Source organism: Mytilus edulis, chromosome 2 (genome assembly GCF_963676685.1).
Source record: "Mytilus edulis chromosome 2, xbMytEdul2.2, whole genome shotgun sequence".
Lineage (NCBI taxonomy): Eukaryota > Metazoa > Mollusca > Bivalvia > Mytilida > Mytilidae > Mytilus > Mytilus edulis.
In genome coordinates, this window is record NC_092345.1 from 34,220,686 (window position 1) to 34,237,612 (window position 16,927).

The 16,927-nt window shown below is 33.6% G+C and overlaps 1 protein-coding gene across 1 annotated transcript in view; it reads left to right on the forward strand.

Moving 5' to 3' along the window:
- The window catches only part of LOC139512047 (uncharacterized), a 64,160-nt gene extending 59,788 nt beyond the window's left edge, over positions 1-4,372 (forward strand). The window contains exon 13 of the mRNA XM_071299363.1: positions 3,686-4,372. Coding sequence (XP_071155464.1) covers positions 3,686-4,227 — 542 coding nt within the window. The 3' untranslated portion in view covers positions 4,228-4,372. The remainder of the gene's footprint in view (positions 1-3,685) is intronic.
- Positions 4,373-16,927: the final 12,555 nt, after the last annotated feature.

The following is a 16,927-nucleotide window of genomic DNA, read 5'->3' on the forward strand; positions in this document are numbered from 1 at the left end:
GGGGTGGTGGTGACCCCCAGGGACTTTACCTACATTTCATTTGATTTGTTTTATTGTCCCCTACAAGAATATATAGGATTTAGGGGTGGGGATCTTGACCATTTACAAGTTTTCCAACAAGAGGTGACCCCCAGGGACTTTACCTACATTTCATTTGATTTGTTTTGTTGTCCCCTACAAGATAATATATGGTTTAGGGGTGGGGATCTCTACAAGATAATAGTACATTCTCAAATTGAACGGGGTGGGGGTGACACCCAGGAACTTCCATCTAATTTCATGTGATTTGTTTTATTGTCCCATACAAGAATATACGGTTTAGGGGTGGGGATCTGGACCGTTTTCAAGTTTTCAAACAAGAGGGGTTGGGATGACCCCCTAGGGACTTCCCTTTTATTTCATTTGATTTGTTTTATTGTCCCCTACAAGAATATATAGGATTTAGGGGTGGGGATCTTGACCATTTACAAGTTTTCCAACAAGAGGGGGTGGGGTGACCCCCAAGGGACTTCCCTTTTATTTCATTTGATTTGTTTTATTGTCCCCTACAAGAATATATATGGTTTAGGGGTGATAGGGGTGGGGATCTGGACCGTTTACAAGTTGTCAACCTAGAGGGGGTGGGGTGACCCCCCTAGGGACTTCCCTTTTATTTCATTTGATTTGTTTTATTGTCCCCTACAAGAATATATATGGTTTAGGGGTGGGGATCTGGACTGTTTACAAGATAATAGTACGTTCTCAAATTGAACGGGGTAGGGGTGACCCCCAGGAACTTCCATCTAATTACATGTGATTTGTTTCATTGTCCCCTATAAGAATATATATGGTTTAGGGGTGGGGATCTGGACTGTTTACAAGATAATAGTACATTCTAAAATTGAACGGGGTAGGGGTGACCCCCAGGAACTTCCATCTAATTACATGTGATTTGTTTGGGAGACTTAATAATGAGTAAGATAAATAAAATGTAGAGAAATGTGACATAACAATTTAAAGAATACAGAAATAAACAACACCCCCAATCCGGACTCTCATGGTATACACGAAAATCTGTACGAAGACGCAGAATATAGAATAATAGATAAGGACAGTAGAGAGTGATGCATAGCTAAACAAGAAAGAAAAAATAATAATTGTTTAAGAATACGAAGACAGACATTAAACATCCCTGGGTGTTGACACAAACGTATTGTGATGTACTCAACTGGTGACAGATGCTAGAAGTTTACATGCGGACAACTGCAGTTATTCTCTCCACTTATGTAGAAAGGAACTAAACGGAATAAAATTATTTAAAACTTGAGATAACCAAATGAAACTTCATTCGCTCCTTTCCATTTACTTCTTAAGAATGATTTGTAAACAACATTAAGTATAAATAGAAGAAAAGAACCATTTGGATAATCCTGACGAATCATAGGGTTTAATGTCCAGTGGATATATCATGTGCATATGAGAACAACATGTTATATGTACCCTGCAGTGTTGTAATTGAAAGACACTTTCCGTCGGATTTTAGAACGTGCTACTTTGAACAGACAAAATCATTAAGGCTGATTAAAAACGTTGATAATAAATGCATGCATATTCACGCTATATTGAAGTGACACACCCTTCAATAAAATGCAAAGAAGTCAAAATAAAAAATCTTACTAGAAGGATACTGTTGCATGATATTGTATTTTTTTTATTCAAGAAAAGTTCTTTACTTTTTCAATATAAAGGTAGCAAAACTAATTTCGTGGATAAATAACACTTAACTGACATAATTTTAATTGTCCCACCCACTAACAGACTTTATTCTCATAATTTTCACTAAAACGTGATATTATTCACGTTATATTACAATTATGAAATATTTAATAATGTCAATTTATTTTTTAAAACCACGGGGTTTGACATTAAAATGTGCATTTTACTCGTTAACAGACGTATAACCAACCCGATTAACAGACCAACCGCCCATATAGCCGCATACTCTATATCGATTAACCGACCAATCTCTCGGTTAGCCGAGAGTCGCCCGTGTAGTTTATATATATATATAGACGTAGTTTTCAATATAGACTCGTTTATATACATATATATTTATGTTTATATCGGAAGCTAACAATTGCAGAGATCAACATTCATTCTATAATGGCGTGAATCAGTTTGAAACAAACTGAACAATTACAAAGTTAAATAATATAATGCCAAAGATATGGCGTTAAAACCGTAAATACTTACAGGGAAGATAATTCTATATTAGAAACATTCATGTCACGTGCTATTTTCTTGTGAATACAATTTGATATTGAGACAAGCTTTTGGTTTTGAAATTTCCTACACGAGGCATTTGTCTCAATGAAGTTACAACTCTGTAATAAAACTGAGTTAAGTGTTCCTGAGACAATATACCTCAAGTTAAATCAAACCAACTTGTAGACATTTCAAGTACATTTAAATAATATTTATACTTTTATTATTAAAAGATTTGGGAAGTGTTTCCCGATTTTTGTTTCAAACAAACAAAAATCGGGAAACACTTCCCAAATCTTCCTCAGACGTTGCCCTTCAGTATTCGGGATCAATGTTTCTTATTTATTTGTCTGCCCTTCTGAATTCTGTTAGTGTTGCATTTATTTTGGAATTTAATGCTTTTATTATTAACTTGATCTTGAGTTTACATAAAAACAATAGGAGCCACAGACTTTAATATGTGAATTACATTTTTGCTTTATCATGCATATTGGTCCTTTTATGTGGTCCCCAGAAACTGAAGTCTTGCACTGAATCTATACACTGTGCTTTTATACTTGAACCAAAATATTGTCAAACAATTATTAAAAAAGAAATTGCATTTTCAGATTAAGAAAGGATCTGGGTAACACCCGAAAAGCATGATTTTGCATCATTTGTTCTATAGCTTCTTGGGCCTTCAGCAGTTCCAAAGCCCTTCAAAAACATTTGCCTCGCTCCACTCCGCGAAACATGTTTCCCAATACTTTTTAAAGAACTTAGTTACAACCAAACTTTAATACTGAGTATGCATGCAATACATGTATATGCGGTTGGGAATATAGAAGATTCATTTCTGCAGAGGATGATGATTAATTCTGATTTAATAGTACATAATGACTTGACTATACATGTATTTATTATTTATAATAAACAAATATTTAAAAATTGTATGTTTTTGGATATTATAAATATAGTTGTGAAAATAAATAATCAGTCCCTTGCTTTAATGAAAATGAAAAATCTTGCTTCAATAGTTCAGAAAAAGATAATATGTCCTCTTAGTTTACAAAGGTAAATCACCGATCCAAAACAAATCCTCCTGCATGACTCCCTCCCCCTCCCCCCCCCCCCCCCCCCCCCCCCCCCCCGATATCAAATGGTTGTCCCTTAATCACACTCTATTAAACAACTAAACGAAATACATTTTTTTGGAGGATTGTTTTACTAAGTAATAAAAATAGTTACATATTCTTGATTACATAAACTTTTAATATATATAGATTTAACGTTATTCAGAGAATAATTTAAATGAACCACATATTAGTTGTGTTTACGAGTGCAATGAGATTATGCATATTCTGGAGTGATGGTATTCACATTTTATGTATAAACAAAACATAGTATTTTAGGATTCCATTCCGGAATTTTCAATTCTAATGAATATTTGCAATGATTACAGGTTTGAAATCACCATTTCTAAACGATAATTGCTTAGATTATGAAAAGATGTTCTATGGAAAGCATTTTAGTCAATTTCACAATGTTACTATCGGAGCAATATCTAGCATTTCTGTAAATGGGTCAAAAATTGTCGTGCCTGAAGACAAAGACGATGAAATTCATGTTGACTTGGAAACAATTGTCGATACATTTAAGAGGGTCATGCAATCAGAAAATCAACAGAATGTGCAGTCGTCTATGTTCAGCAGCGCAGCACCCGTCTTCAGCAACAATGCTCATACACAGGAGACACGTTTATTGAAGTTAGACAAGGAACGCACTTATCGACGACTCTCTCGATCCATGTACAATCAAATAGCGGTAACTCACATACCATTTAAACCAGGGGATTCTGGAACCTGTGTCTATGTTTGTGACAATTCTCTATGTGCTTATGGGTGTATGGGAATGGCTATCGCAAACCATCCTGGACCAGACGGTGGTGTTATTCTTACGCCGATGAAAGAAATATTGAAAACATTTCATGTTGATATTCAGTAGACATATTTCATCAAATGGTTTGAAAATAACAATAATTAAGTATGCAAAATATCATTCAAAAAAGGTATTCAAATAAAAACAACAGTATAATTCCACATCCAAGAATTGAAACAAGACATTTTCTGAATAAAATGGTGTTTGACAACGTTGTTATGGCTAGCCAAAAATACCGCTTATATGGTAATGTAAAAAATATCGCTAAAATGACAACACTTGACATAAATACAGTACACACGCACGCAAGAAAGGTGTTTGACAATAACATATAAAAAAAAAAACAGACAACCATTGACCTGAAAATCCTAGTCAATTGAGATTGTAGTCGAATGCATCTTCCACGTGTGAGATGTGACATATATTTCATTTCCAAAAATTTCCTGTTTACAAAACTTTGAATTTTTCGAAAAACTAAGGATTTTCTTATATTAGGCCTAGATTACCTTAGCCGTTTTTGCACAACTTTTTGGAATTTTGTATCCTCAATGCTCTTCAACTTTGTTTTTGTTTGGTATTTTGATATGAGCGTCACTGATGAGTCTTATGTAGACGAAACGCCCGTCTGGGGTCCTAATTATAATCCTGGTACATTTGATAACTTTGACAACTATAGAACGCATCTATCCCATCGAATTAGAGATAAAGGATACTACAGCTACAGTTAATGGGGCTCATGGGTATAAATGATTTTTTTTTTCTAATATAGGATTTCGCTATATTTTTTCATAAATGAACTTTATCATATACCTAAAAGAAAAATGAAATAAAAAAATGGGGTCACCGTTCATTTAAGCTAAAATCTGCCTCTGGACGAAGCATACATTTTTGTTAATGTCCTTTTTTTCTTTTGAACTAATAGGAGAAAAAGAGGAAATATCGAAATAAAAAAATAACCTAATATAAGAAATCGCTAAAATTTTACAATTATTTAGTTTATGTACAGCTTATTTGAAAACAATAATAAAAAATATAGGTCACCGATGAGTTAAAAAAGATATTTCAAATTTAAGGCCAAAAAATGGCATTTTTGCACGAAAGGGAGATAATTTGGAGCTTTTTCAATTTTTAAAGTCATTTGGGGCCAAACCAAATAATTGTTTTGGGTTGTTTTTTGTACCATATCATAAAGTAACAACTAATAGTGTAACAAATAAAATTTGTAATGAAAAAATGAAGGTTTAATTTTTTGCTAAAATTTTTGTACCCACGAGCCACCTTAAGTTGGCCTCATATCTTGACTTTCATCTAGAAATAGACAATGAGGGTCGGTTGAAAACAAAACTTTACTACAAAAGAGTTGATTTCAGCTTTCCGATTGTTAACATTCCATTTCTAAGTAGCAATATTCCAGCAGCACCTGCTTACGGGGTATATATCTCCCAATTGAAACGATATTCCCGTGCTTGCATTTCATATCATGATTTTCTTCACAATTAAGGAAGCTATTAAATGGTGAAGTTGAAATTATCCTTTCGTAAATTTTACGGACGCCATCAAGAGTTGGTTGACCATTATGGAATAACCGTTTCACAAATGATATTGAATATGTTCCTTACGTCGTACCTACAATCCCCCTCCCTTTCATGAATGTGACCTACCGAATTAGACTATTCACCGGATTTGTTATCACACAAGCAACACGACGGGTGCCACATGTGGAGCAGGATCTGCTTACCCTTCCGGAGCACCTGAGGTCACCCTTAGTTTTTGGTGGGGTTCGTGTTGTTTATTTTTTATTTTTCTATGTTGTTTCATGTGTACTATTGTTTGTCTGTTTGTCTTTTTTATTGTTTAGCCATGGAGTAGCAGATTTGATTATATTCACTGCAAAATAACTTTTGTGTACAGACTTAAACATTCACAACAGTCAAAGTAAAAGACCGGCTCACTGTGATGACTATTTCTAATACATCTTAACGACGTTAATCCTATGAAATTACTGAAAATAGAGAAATGATTTAATTGATCGATTGACGTTTGTTTAACACAACTTTGAGAACATTTGGTTATTAAGCGGCGATCACTTTTTTATTGATGGGGGAGGCCAAAGTGCTCAGAGAGAACCATCATGTTCGACAAGAAAACCACAATTTCCAGTTAATAACGATTGGAGTCGAATTACGTGGGGGGGGGGGGGGGGGGGGGGGGGGGGATTACCATGTGCGGAATTCGAATTCACAACATCACTATTGCTAGTGATATCACAATTTGCATGCAAAAGATGGAGAAATGATAACACTTCAGAGAAGTCCTGGGAGAACACGACCAGTGTCTGCAGGGCAAATTTCTATTGGTAAGATATAGTAAATTGATAATAGTTATGTGATATGTTCTTTATTGTATAGCTAAACAGAACTGTGATAATTTTACGTATCCATAACATCATAGTTGATTTTGTTTGTTACTTTGCATGTTTAAAGGCTATACTGACTTGAAACACCAAAATACTGTAAATTCAGAATTAATTGTGTGCATTAATTATTGTGATTTTGACATTTTAGACTTAAATGCGTTTTTAATTTTTGCATTATTGAGAATAATCCTGTTTAATTCATATATGACCAATTTTTAAATGCAAGTTTAAATTTGGGTGATCAAAACCCTGACGCATTTTTCGCAATAATAAAAACTTTGCAATAATTTCCGAATTTACAGTAAAAAGTAAGCAGTTCTAGATCCAGGATTTAAAAAAAATGGGGGACTAGAAAGCTTATGTTTGGTGTGATTCTTGTAAAAAGTCTATGTATTTATCATATATGTAGCTCTATTAACATGATAAAGGGACATGCTCTCAGATCACTTATATATAGGTATTGGAATTGATTAATTTATTTTTAAGGTTTCATAATGAATGATTTGAGACATATGATATCTATAGTTTAGGAATTCCTTTTGTATCTTATCAAACTTGTTTTAGATGATTGGATTGGAAATGAATGGCAGGAACACTGATATAAACAGTTACAAGACAACGATATTTTACTTCTGAGTAAAGCTATTCATCCAGAATGTTTCAACAGTGTAGCAATCCATTTCAACTTGAATCAGATGGATGTTGAGGAGATACAGACAGGACAACAAACAGACTTGTGCTGTCAAATGCTGTATAAATGGAAAATTAAGAATGGTGAGGAAGCAACTCTAGGGAAATTAATTCAAAATTTGTTCTCATCCTGGATTTCTGAAAATAAAAGTGTTGAAAAGGAAGAATTGAAATCTGCCATTTCACAAGTGGTCAGTAATGAGGAGGCAGCTTCTTAATAGCACAGATAATCACAACAATTTGACACTCTTAAGGTTACCATAGTGCTTTCATTTATAGACAGTATATTTGATTTTCTTTAAACTTGTGTGTATAATTCCAAATATGTTTTTATGTCTCATGAATATACCAGTTGAAACAATATGCATTAGGCTTCTCTGTAGTATTTTTGGCATGTAAAAGAAATATTTTACATTTCTGTTGAATTCCATTATCCTATCAACAAGTAAATTGTTCTTTTTGTCCTCATTTACTTTAGACATTTTTGAGGGGGTAAATGGCAGTAGAATATTCAGCTAGAATTCCTGCAATATAGGTAAATCTAGTTGATTTTAGAGGCCTGACACATTATTGGCAAATTAAACATAAAAATAAAACAGGGCATGTTATATTTCTTAATAAGTGCAAAAACTTATGCAACTATGTTTTCTTCTGCAGAATGCACTATATGAGAGGGGAAATCAAATGCCAAGCCCCCCCTTTTTTATGGCCCTAAATATATTGTTAATTCCAACCCTCTTTTTTCAAAATCCATTATCTGTTGATATTTGGTATAAAATTTAACATTATATAAATAACACATAGCTGAGAGGGTGATAGAGCAGATTGGTTCCCCGAGAAAACATTGTCAACTGTGGCGAAGCCAAGGTTGACAATGCCTTTTCGAGGGGTTCCAATCTGCTCTATCACCCTCTCAGCTATATGTTATTTAATTTATTATACTGAATGTCCTATGATCATTATTGGCATTTACAGACTACTTTTATTTTAAAAGTATTTTCTATGACGTCACGTTCATAACACATTACGGGCATTAGAAAAAAACAACGTCAAGCAAGATGTTAATTTATTTATTTTAACAGTCAATAATAAAATCTGAGCCAAAACCTAGAACTTGAGCATTGTATTTTTAAAATTCCTTGATTTAAATTCAATTCATTGTTCTTTGAATTATCAATTTCTGATTGGTCTAGACGAGAAGGTAACATTAAGAAAAATTGTCACCCACTCAGCCATGTGATAGAGTAAATTGACACCCTCGTCTTAGCCAATCAAAATATGGCATTTTAACGTGAAGTATAATAATATACAATTTGTTCTCTTGTACAAATGAGCATACAGAATGGTACTTTTTCATTTAATTACCATATTGCTATCAACTTTTCATAACCCCCTTTTATTTTGACAAGCAATTCATTGGAATGAGAACATATAGATGGAAACCCCCACTCCCCCATTTGTCCTGGTTTGCGAACTCCCCATTTAAAATTGCTGGAACCACCCTTGCAAGTTATCACCTGTGATTATAAAACCATTGTATTGTTTTGTATAATCCTTAGCAATATTTTTAATGATTTGATAAATTTATTTATTTATTATGTTTTTGCTTGAGTAAGATTCTCTTTTAATTTTATTTTTTTTTGGGGGGAGGGTGTGATCTTTTCTTTAGAAGTTGGTGAATCATTTGATTTAGAAAGAAAGTGAGACAATAAAGCTTGTATATTCTTTGTGTTGTATGTTATTAAAAAAAATGTTAAAAATGAAAATTTCTTCTATGAAAAAACTGCTCTGTTTACTATTTTTAAAAATGCTATTGATTGAAACAAAAACATATTCCAGATAACCTAGGAACATACACATATTCCAGATAGTCTTGGAAAAAAACATATATTCCCGAAATTCTTGAAACATACATATTTTCCAGATAGTCCTGAAACAAACACATAATCCAGATAGTCTTGAAACAAACACATATTACAGATACATTGTAGGTTTGAAACAAACACAAAATATCGATAGTCTTGAAACAAACACATATTCAAGATAGCCTTGAAATAAACACATATTCCAGATAGCCTTGGAACATTCATACATTCCAGATAGCCATGGAACAAACACATATTCCAGATAGTCTAGAAACAAACACATATTTCAGATAGCCTTGAAACAAACACATATTCCCTGCAGATAGCCTCGACACTTAACACATATTCCAGATAGCCTTGACATATACACGTATTCCAGATAGCCTTGAAACAAACACATATTTTAGATCACATATTCTCGATTGCCTTGTAACAATCACATATTCCAGATAGTCTTGAAACAAACACATGATCCGGATAGCTAGCCTGAGAACATACAAATATTCCAGATAGCATTGGAGCAAACACATATTTCAGATAGCCTTGGGAAAAACGTATTGCATATAAACCTGAAACACACACATATTTCAGATGACCTTGAAACAAACACATACTCCAGATAGCCTTAAGAAAAACACATGTTCCAGAGAGCCTTGAAACAAACACACATTTCATATAGCCTTAAAACAAACACATATTCCATTATATCCGTGAAACAAACATATATTCCATTATATCCGTGAAACAAACACCTATTCCATTATATCCGTGAAACAAACACCTATTTCATTATATCCGTGAAACAAACATATTCCAGATAGCATTGAAGGAAACACATATTTCAGAAAGGCTTTAAACAAACACATATTCCAGATAACCTTGAAACAGACACATATTCCAAATAACCTTGAAACAAACACATACATGTAATCCAGATAGCCTTAAGACAAACACAAACTGCAGATAGCCTTGAAACAAACACATAATCTAGATAGTCTGGAAACAAAGACATATTCCAGATAGCCTTGAAATAAACACATATTCCAGATAGTCTTGAAACAAACACATATTCCAGATAGCCTTGAAACATTCATATATTCTAGAGAGCCTTGAAACAAATACACATTTTAGGTAGCTTTGAAACAAACACATATTCCAGATGACCTTGAAACAAACACATACTCCAGATAGTCTTAAGACAAACACATATTCCAGAGAGCCTTGAAACAAACACACATTTCATATAGCCTTAAAACAAACACATATTCCATTATATCCGTGAAACAAACATATATTCCATTATATCCGTGAAACAAAAACATATTCCATTATATCCGTGAAACAAACATATATTCCATTATATCCGTGAAACAAAAACATATTCCATTATATCCGTGAAACAAACACCTATTCCATTATATCCGTGAAACAAACACCTATTTCATTATATCCGTGAAACAAACATATTCCAGATAGCATTGAAGGAAACACATATTTCAGAAAGGCTTTAAACAAACACATATTTCAGAAAGGCTTTAAACAAACACATATTCCAGATAACCTTGAAACATACACATATTCCAAATAACCTTGAAACAAACACATGCATGTATTCCAGATAGCCTTAAGACAAACACAAACTGCAGATAGCCTTAAGACAAACACAAACTGCAGATAGCCTTGAAACAAACACATAATCTAGATAACCTTATAGTCGCCGTCAGCTGAAATTCGTAGCGGTTATCGGTAAAAATAATCTAAACTATCAATCGCGTTCACTCGAGATATAGTTTTTCACATTCCATTCATAAATCGCATAAAGAAAAACCACTAGTGACTTACCTTTTAAGTGATCACACTATAATAATCCTGACCTTCACTTTTTCATAGACGATTTTGAATGGTGGAATCAGCCATTGTTTTTACCGGAAGTGTTTCCGTGGAGTTCAATTTCATAAAATTTGCATAAAGCGCGGGAAACCTTATCACATCAATGAAAGGAACATTTCAGGAATCTGCGTACAGTGACGAATGTCATATGTAAACAAATGATCCTCATAGAAACGAAGATGGCGGAATTACAATGGAAAATATTCTGGAAAATGTGAATGTCAGGATTATTACAGTGTGATCACTTAAAAGGTAGGTCAGTAGTGGTTTTTCTTTATGCGATTTATGAATGGAATGTGAAAAACTATATCTCGAGTGAACGCGATTGATAGTTTAGATTATTTTTACCGATAACCGCTACGAATTTCAGCTGACGGCGACTATAAGACAAACACATATTCCAGATAGCCTTGAAACAAACACATAATCTAGAAAGTCTTGAAACAAACACTTATTTCAGATAGCCTGAGAACATACACATATTCCAGATAACCTTGAAACAAACACATATTCCGAATAACCTTAAGACAAACACATATTCCAGATAGCCTTGAAACAAACACATAATCTAGAAAGTCTTGAAACAAACACTTATTTCAGATAGCCTTAAAATAAACACATATATATCAGAAAATTTTGAAACAATTATTCCAGATAGTCTTGAAACAAACACATATTCCAGATAGTCTTGAAACAAACACATATTCCAGATAGCCTTGGTACATTCATATATTCCAGATAGCCTTGAAAGAAATACATATTTTAGATAGCTTTGAAACAAACACATATTCTAGATTGCCTTGAAACAAACACATATTCCAGATAGTCTTGAAACAAACACATATTCCAGATAGCCTTGGAACATACACATATTCCAGATAGCCTTGGAGCAAAAACATATTTCAGATAACCTTGGGAAAAACGTATTGCAGATAAACTTGAAACACACACATATTCCAGATGACCTTGAAACAAACATATACTCCAGATAGCCTTAAGACAAACACATATTCCAGAGAGCCTTGAAACAAACACACATTTCATATAGCCTTAAAACAAACACATTTTCCATTATATCCGTGAAAAAAATACATATTCCATTATATCCGTGAAACAAACACATATTCCATTATATCCGTGAAACAAACACATATTCCAGATAGCATTTAAGAAAACACATATTTCAGAAAGGCTTTAAACAAACACATACTTCAGATAGCCTTGGAAAAAAACTTGTTCCAGAAAGGCTTTAAACAAACATATATTCCAGATAGCCTTGAAACAAACACATATTCAATAATAGCCGTGAAACAAACACATATTCCAATTAGCCTCGGAACTTACACATATTCCAGATAGCCTTGAAACAAACACATTTTCCAGATAGCCTGATTTTCCATTCTGCGTAATTAATCAAGTTTTAAGCATCCACTTTTAGGCTCCCTTTATCATCAAAATCATTTGACTCAACAACAAAAAAAACACTAGATAAGCAACCTAAACAGATACAAATAAGATAACAACCAACATTTATAGGGTATAGAAAGAAATCATTTACAAAAATACCAATCTCCATGGAAGACAACCCCAAAATGTTGATTTTGAACACTTTTTCCCCAAAGTACATATGGAGATTATTAAAGTGGCACACAACCCTGAACCTTCTAATAACATTCTATTGTTTAAGAAATATTAAGCTTCTTAATGAGCAAAAATTTGTGTTTGTCATACAGCTATATATATCCAATGAAAGTTTATCGTAAAACAAATGTTTGGTTTAAGTTTGTTGAAAGAAGAGCAAAAGAAAAAAATCTAAATTTTATGAAAATTAATCCAGTCAAAGAGGTGTTTGGTAACACCTTAGGTTAAATCTCAGTTTACTAAGTTTTAGAACATTTTATTATGATGCCATGATAAAAAAAAAAAGGAAAAGACAAACAGACAAAAACAGTACACAAAACAGAACATAAAAGAAGACAAAGTGATGCCCCCAATCCACTCTGAATAACTGTATTATAACAAAGTCTATGTGACTTTCTCTGAGATGTTATTGAGTCTGGAAGACGCGAATGATGCCTCATTCTCCCCAAATGCAAGTATATATATATACTCCAAAAATGAAAAAGTGGAACTAACTCTCAAAACAGCAAACATTGATAAAAATCAAAACCCTGACCTCATGCACACCTTCAATATATATGTACAAAAAGCCAACAAAGTGAAAACATCCTATCATTCAAATTGTAGAAGTTATACGGAAATGCTATTCACCTCTCAGGCAAGTATATAACTTGATTAATTTCAAATATCTTTGATTAATATCTCCCAAAACAGCAAGTATTTATAAAAATCAAAACCCTGATCACATGCACACCTTCAATATATGATCGAACAGCCTGCAAAGTGAAAACATCCTAGAAATCAAACTGCAGGAGGATTTATGCGGAATAACTATATACCCATAATGGGACGTAAGTTTATATATTACTTGTAGTAAAGCTTTAGTAAAAGCTTACTACCAGTAATATAAACTTAACTTGATCCCAGAAAATGCGACCAAGGTCAGATAAACCAAACGAGAAATACATGTACACCTTACAGACATATTATTACAAAAGGGTTGTCGATATCACGAACTAGTTGAAACATTTACTAAATTTTATCATCGGTATAAGGAATTACTTCGTAAATATAACTCAACATGCAGACATCTTATACGTTCAGGTATTTCACATCCAATCTTGTATGGTAATATTCTTTACAAAGCACAAAAATGTCAGTATTCACCTCAAAAACTTACAAAAGCTATGTTAGAAATAAATATGGGTTCGTAAAATTCAATAAAGTTACATTTGCGTGTAAAGGTGTCGAACCTTTTCTATGACTTACGTGAAAATATTGTAATATCGAAGTGCTTGCTTTTCATTTTTGTCATGATACTCAAATTTTAAAATCATACAGCTGTATGGAATTTCGAAAATGGCCACTAGAATGCGAACTGACATGATATTTATCGTAACCGTTTCACACCATGCATATGATCATATTATATCCCACCTGTTTGAATTTCATCGAAATACATTCAGTAGTTTTTGATTTTTTTCCGTTTATATTTGTATGGTAAGTTATTGTTGTTACGTCTTACACGGCAAAAATGTCATTACGAACACGGGATTTATTGCTTAATTGTGTAAAAATACATAAAATTAAATATTTAAAAATTTAAAATTAGGTTTTATTTAATATCGATTAAACTGATGAACCAAGAAAGACATGTAATTATTTGATAATACGCATAATTGATTTGTTTCTGTCCTACTTATGCATCAAGAAATGGTTAAATGAAACATAGACCGAATACCGTGCGTTACATCTGATCATTAAAGATAGCAAATTTTGGCTTTCATATTGATTCGCTTATAGTCTCTTTGCATCGGAACTTAACACATTTATTAAAAAAAAAAACAGTTGTTGGCATAACACAATGTTGACTGCTGTTCCCCGATTTCCATTCGTACCTTTTGCGACATATGCGCTAACGGGAGTTGTCAGTTGTAAGATCCGAATGTTTGACATTTTTACCTATTGCGAGCGTCTGTTTGTTTTGTTCACACGTACATCTTTGTTAATATAATAAAATTTTATGAGACTGTCATACAAGTGAGAGGTTTAGGAATTTTGATACTCAATGCTTTTCAACTTCGTACTTTATAGTTTTTTTGGCCTTTTTAACTTTTGTGGATTCGAGCGTCACTGTTGAGCCTCAGATGCTTGAAATGTAGACGAAACGCGCGTCTGGCGTATCCTGGTATCTATGATGAGTTTTAATCCACCATTTTTTATAATAGAAAATGCATGTACGAATTCAGTACTATGACAGTTTTTACAATCGTGTAATGTGTTCGAGCTTTCGATTTTGCCATTATTTATAAAATTGTTGTATTTTTTGTATTTTGTATTTTCCTCGAAGTTAGGTATTTTTGAGATTTTACGTTTTAATACGATAGTCCATTGTACATTTCCTATGTCGATTTCCTTGATAAAGTGTTGCTCCTCACAAGGATACTATCCAAGCAAAAGTTCCAAGTTGTGAAGTTGAAATCATCAATTCGAAAACAAATTCGGATGTCAAAACGAATTTGTTGATCTTTATGGAATATAGATATAGGAAGAAGTTGTATGAGTACCAATAAGATCTCTACTCTCCATCCAAGTCACAATTTATAAAAAATAAACCATTATAGGTCAAGGTACGGTCTTCACACGGAGCCTTGCAGGGGCGGATCCAGGATTTTGGAAAGGGGGCGAAGATTTCCAATTTCGCCGAGCGGAGCGAAGCGAAAAAATTTTGGGCTAAAAAACATAAAATAAGCTGTAATATGCACTATTCAAACGGTTCCTGGTTTGGGGTATGTATATTTTATAGTTGCTGTAAAGTGTAAGGGTTGGACATTTTTTTATGCTGTATTCTCCCTATTAATTGTCTATCATAAACTGATAGTATTGATCCAAAGCTATGTACTGATATATTTGATGTATACGGTACTTGTCAGTAAAAAGTAGACATGGAAATTCGATGAAATTTACAATACGACTTACACGAGTTAAAAAAGACAAACAAGCAGTTATCATTAAAATATTTGATTGATATGTTTCACCCAACATAACTTAGGGGCCCGAAGTGAGGGATTCCAATTCCATCAAAGACTATATATACGAAAGTGTCTGAAATGACAACGAAGTTGCGAATGACGGCCGACAAATAGAGACATAAAGGTCACACCCAGCAGGCAGGTTAAAGTCTTGTCTTGAAAAAAGTATTCAATATGTATAAGTCCGGCGAAACAGACATTCCAGTCAGACATGCAAACCCCGATCACAAAAAAAACCGCCCGTTTTTATTCATTATGTTCATTTCATGTTAAATAATTTTGTTGGAAATTTTCGTTTTTAAAAAGCAAAAACGTGGACAAGACTTTTGCTTTCAATCCAGATACGGCCAGAATTTTTGTTTTAGGCAAAAATCAGATTCAATTTGTTTCTCTCAAATATCTCAGACTGCCTCAGTCCTGAAATCAAATGGTTCGTACACGAGACTTGAAATCTTTCTGGAGCTTATACTGACTGAGGATCATTATTCGACTTTGTTATTTATAAAATAGGCTGGGGGCATTTGGGGTTAAACATGTTTTTGTAGGTAAATAATATTGTGGAACTTTTTTTCATGAGAGTGTAATAGTCTATATAGAGTATTTACTATTACTTTCTGTTTGGTGGAATAGTGACATAGAAGTCAATACTTTCTTGCTCAATCCTGTGTCGCTTTGAAGGTTTCCTGATTGTCATGACATTCTCAGCCTAAGCAATGTGTATTAATTACTGTAATTTGAATTTCAAAATGACCGAGTGCCGTTTTTTCAACGCACTGGTCAACTCCACCATAGCAAATCACATGACTTTGACAATCAGTGAGGGGGGATAGGACCTTTATCGGGACTCCAGGGTCGGGTGTTTTTAAGCTCGGGATTTCGGGATTGACCTTTTCGGGATCCGGGAATTCTTTTTTTTGAATATCGTGTTTTTAAATCCGGGATTTCGGGATTTCGTGTTTTTAAGCCCAGGAATTCGGGATCAAGACCCCTCCTACCCTCCCTCATCAGTAAATACCAGCGAAAAATATCTATAAGTAAAGAATTATCGTATAAAAAATTAAATACTCGGGGAATGGCAAAGTTCACGAAGCCAGTCTAGTCTGATTAATCATATTTACAAAAAAAAAAAGAAAAAAATGTCCGAGCAAAGGGGGGACGTACGCCCTCTAGGCCCCACTGAATCCGCCACTGCCTTGGCTCACCGTGGCACCGAACAGCAAGCTATAAAGGGCCCCAAAAAATTACTGCAGTGT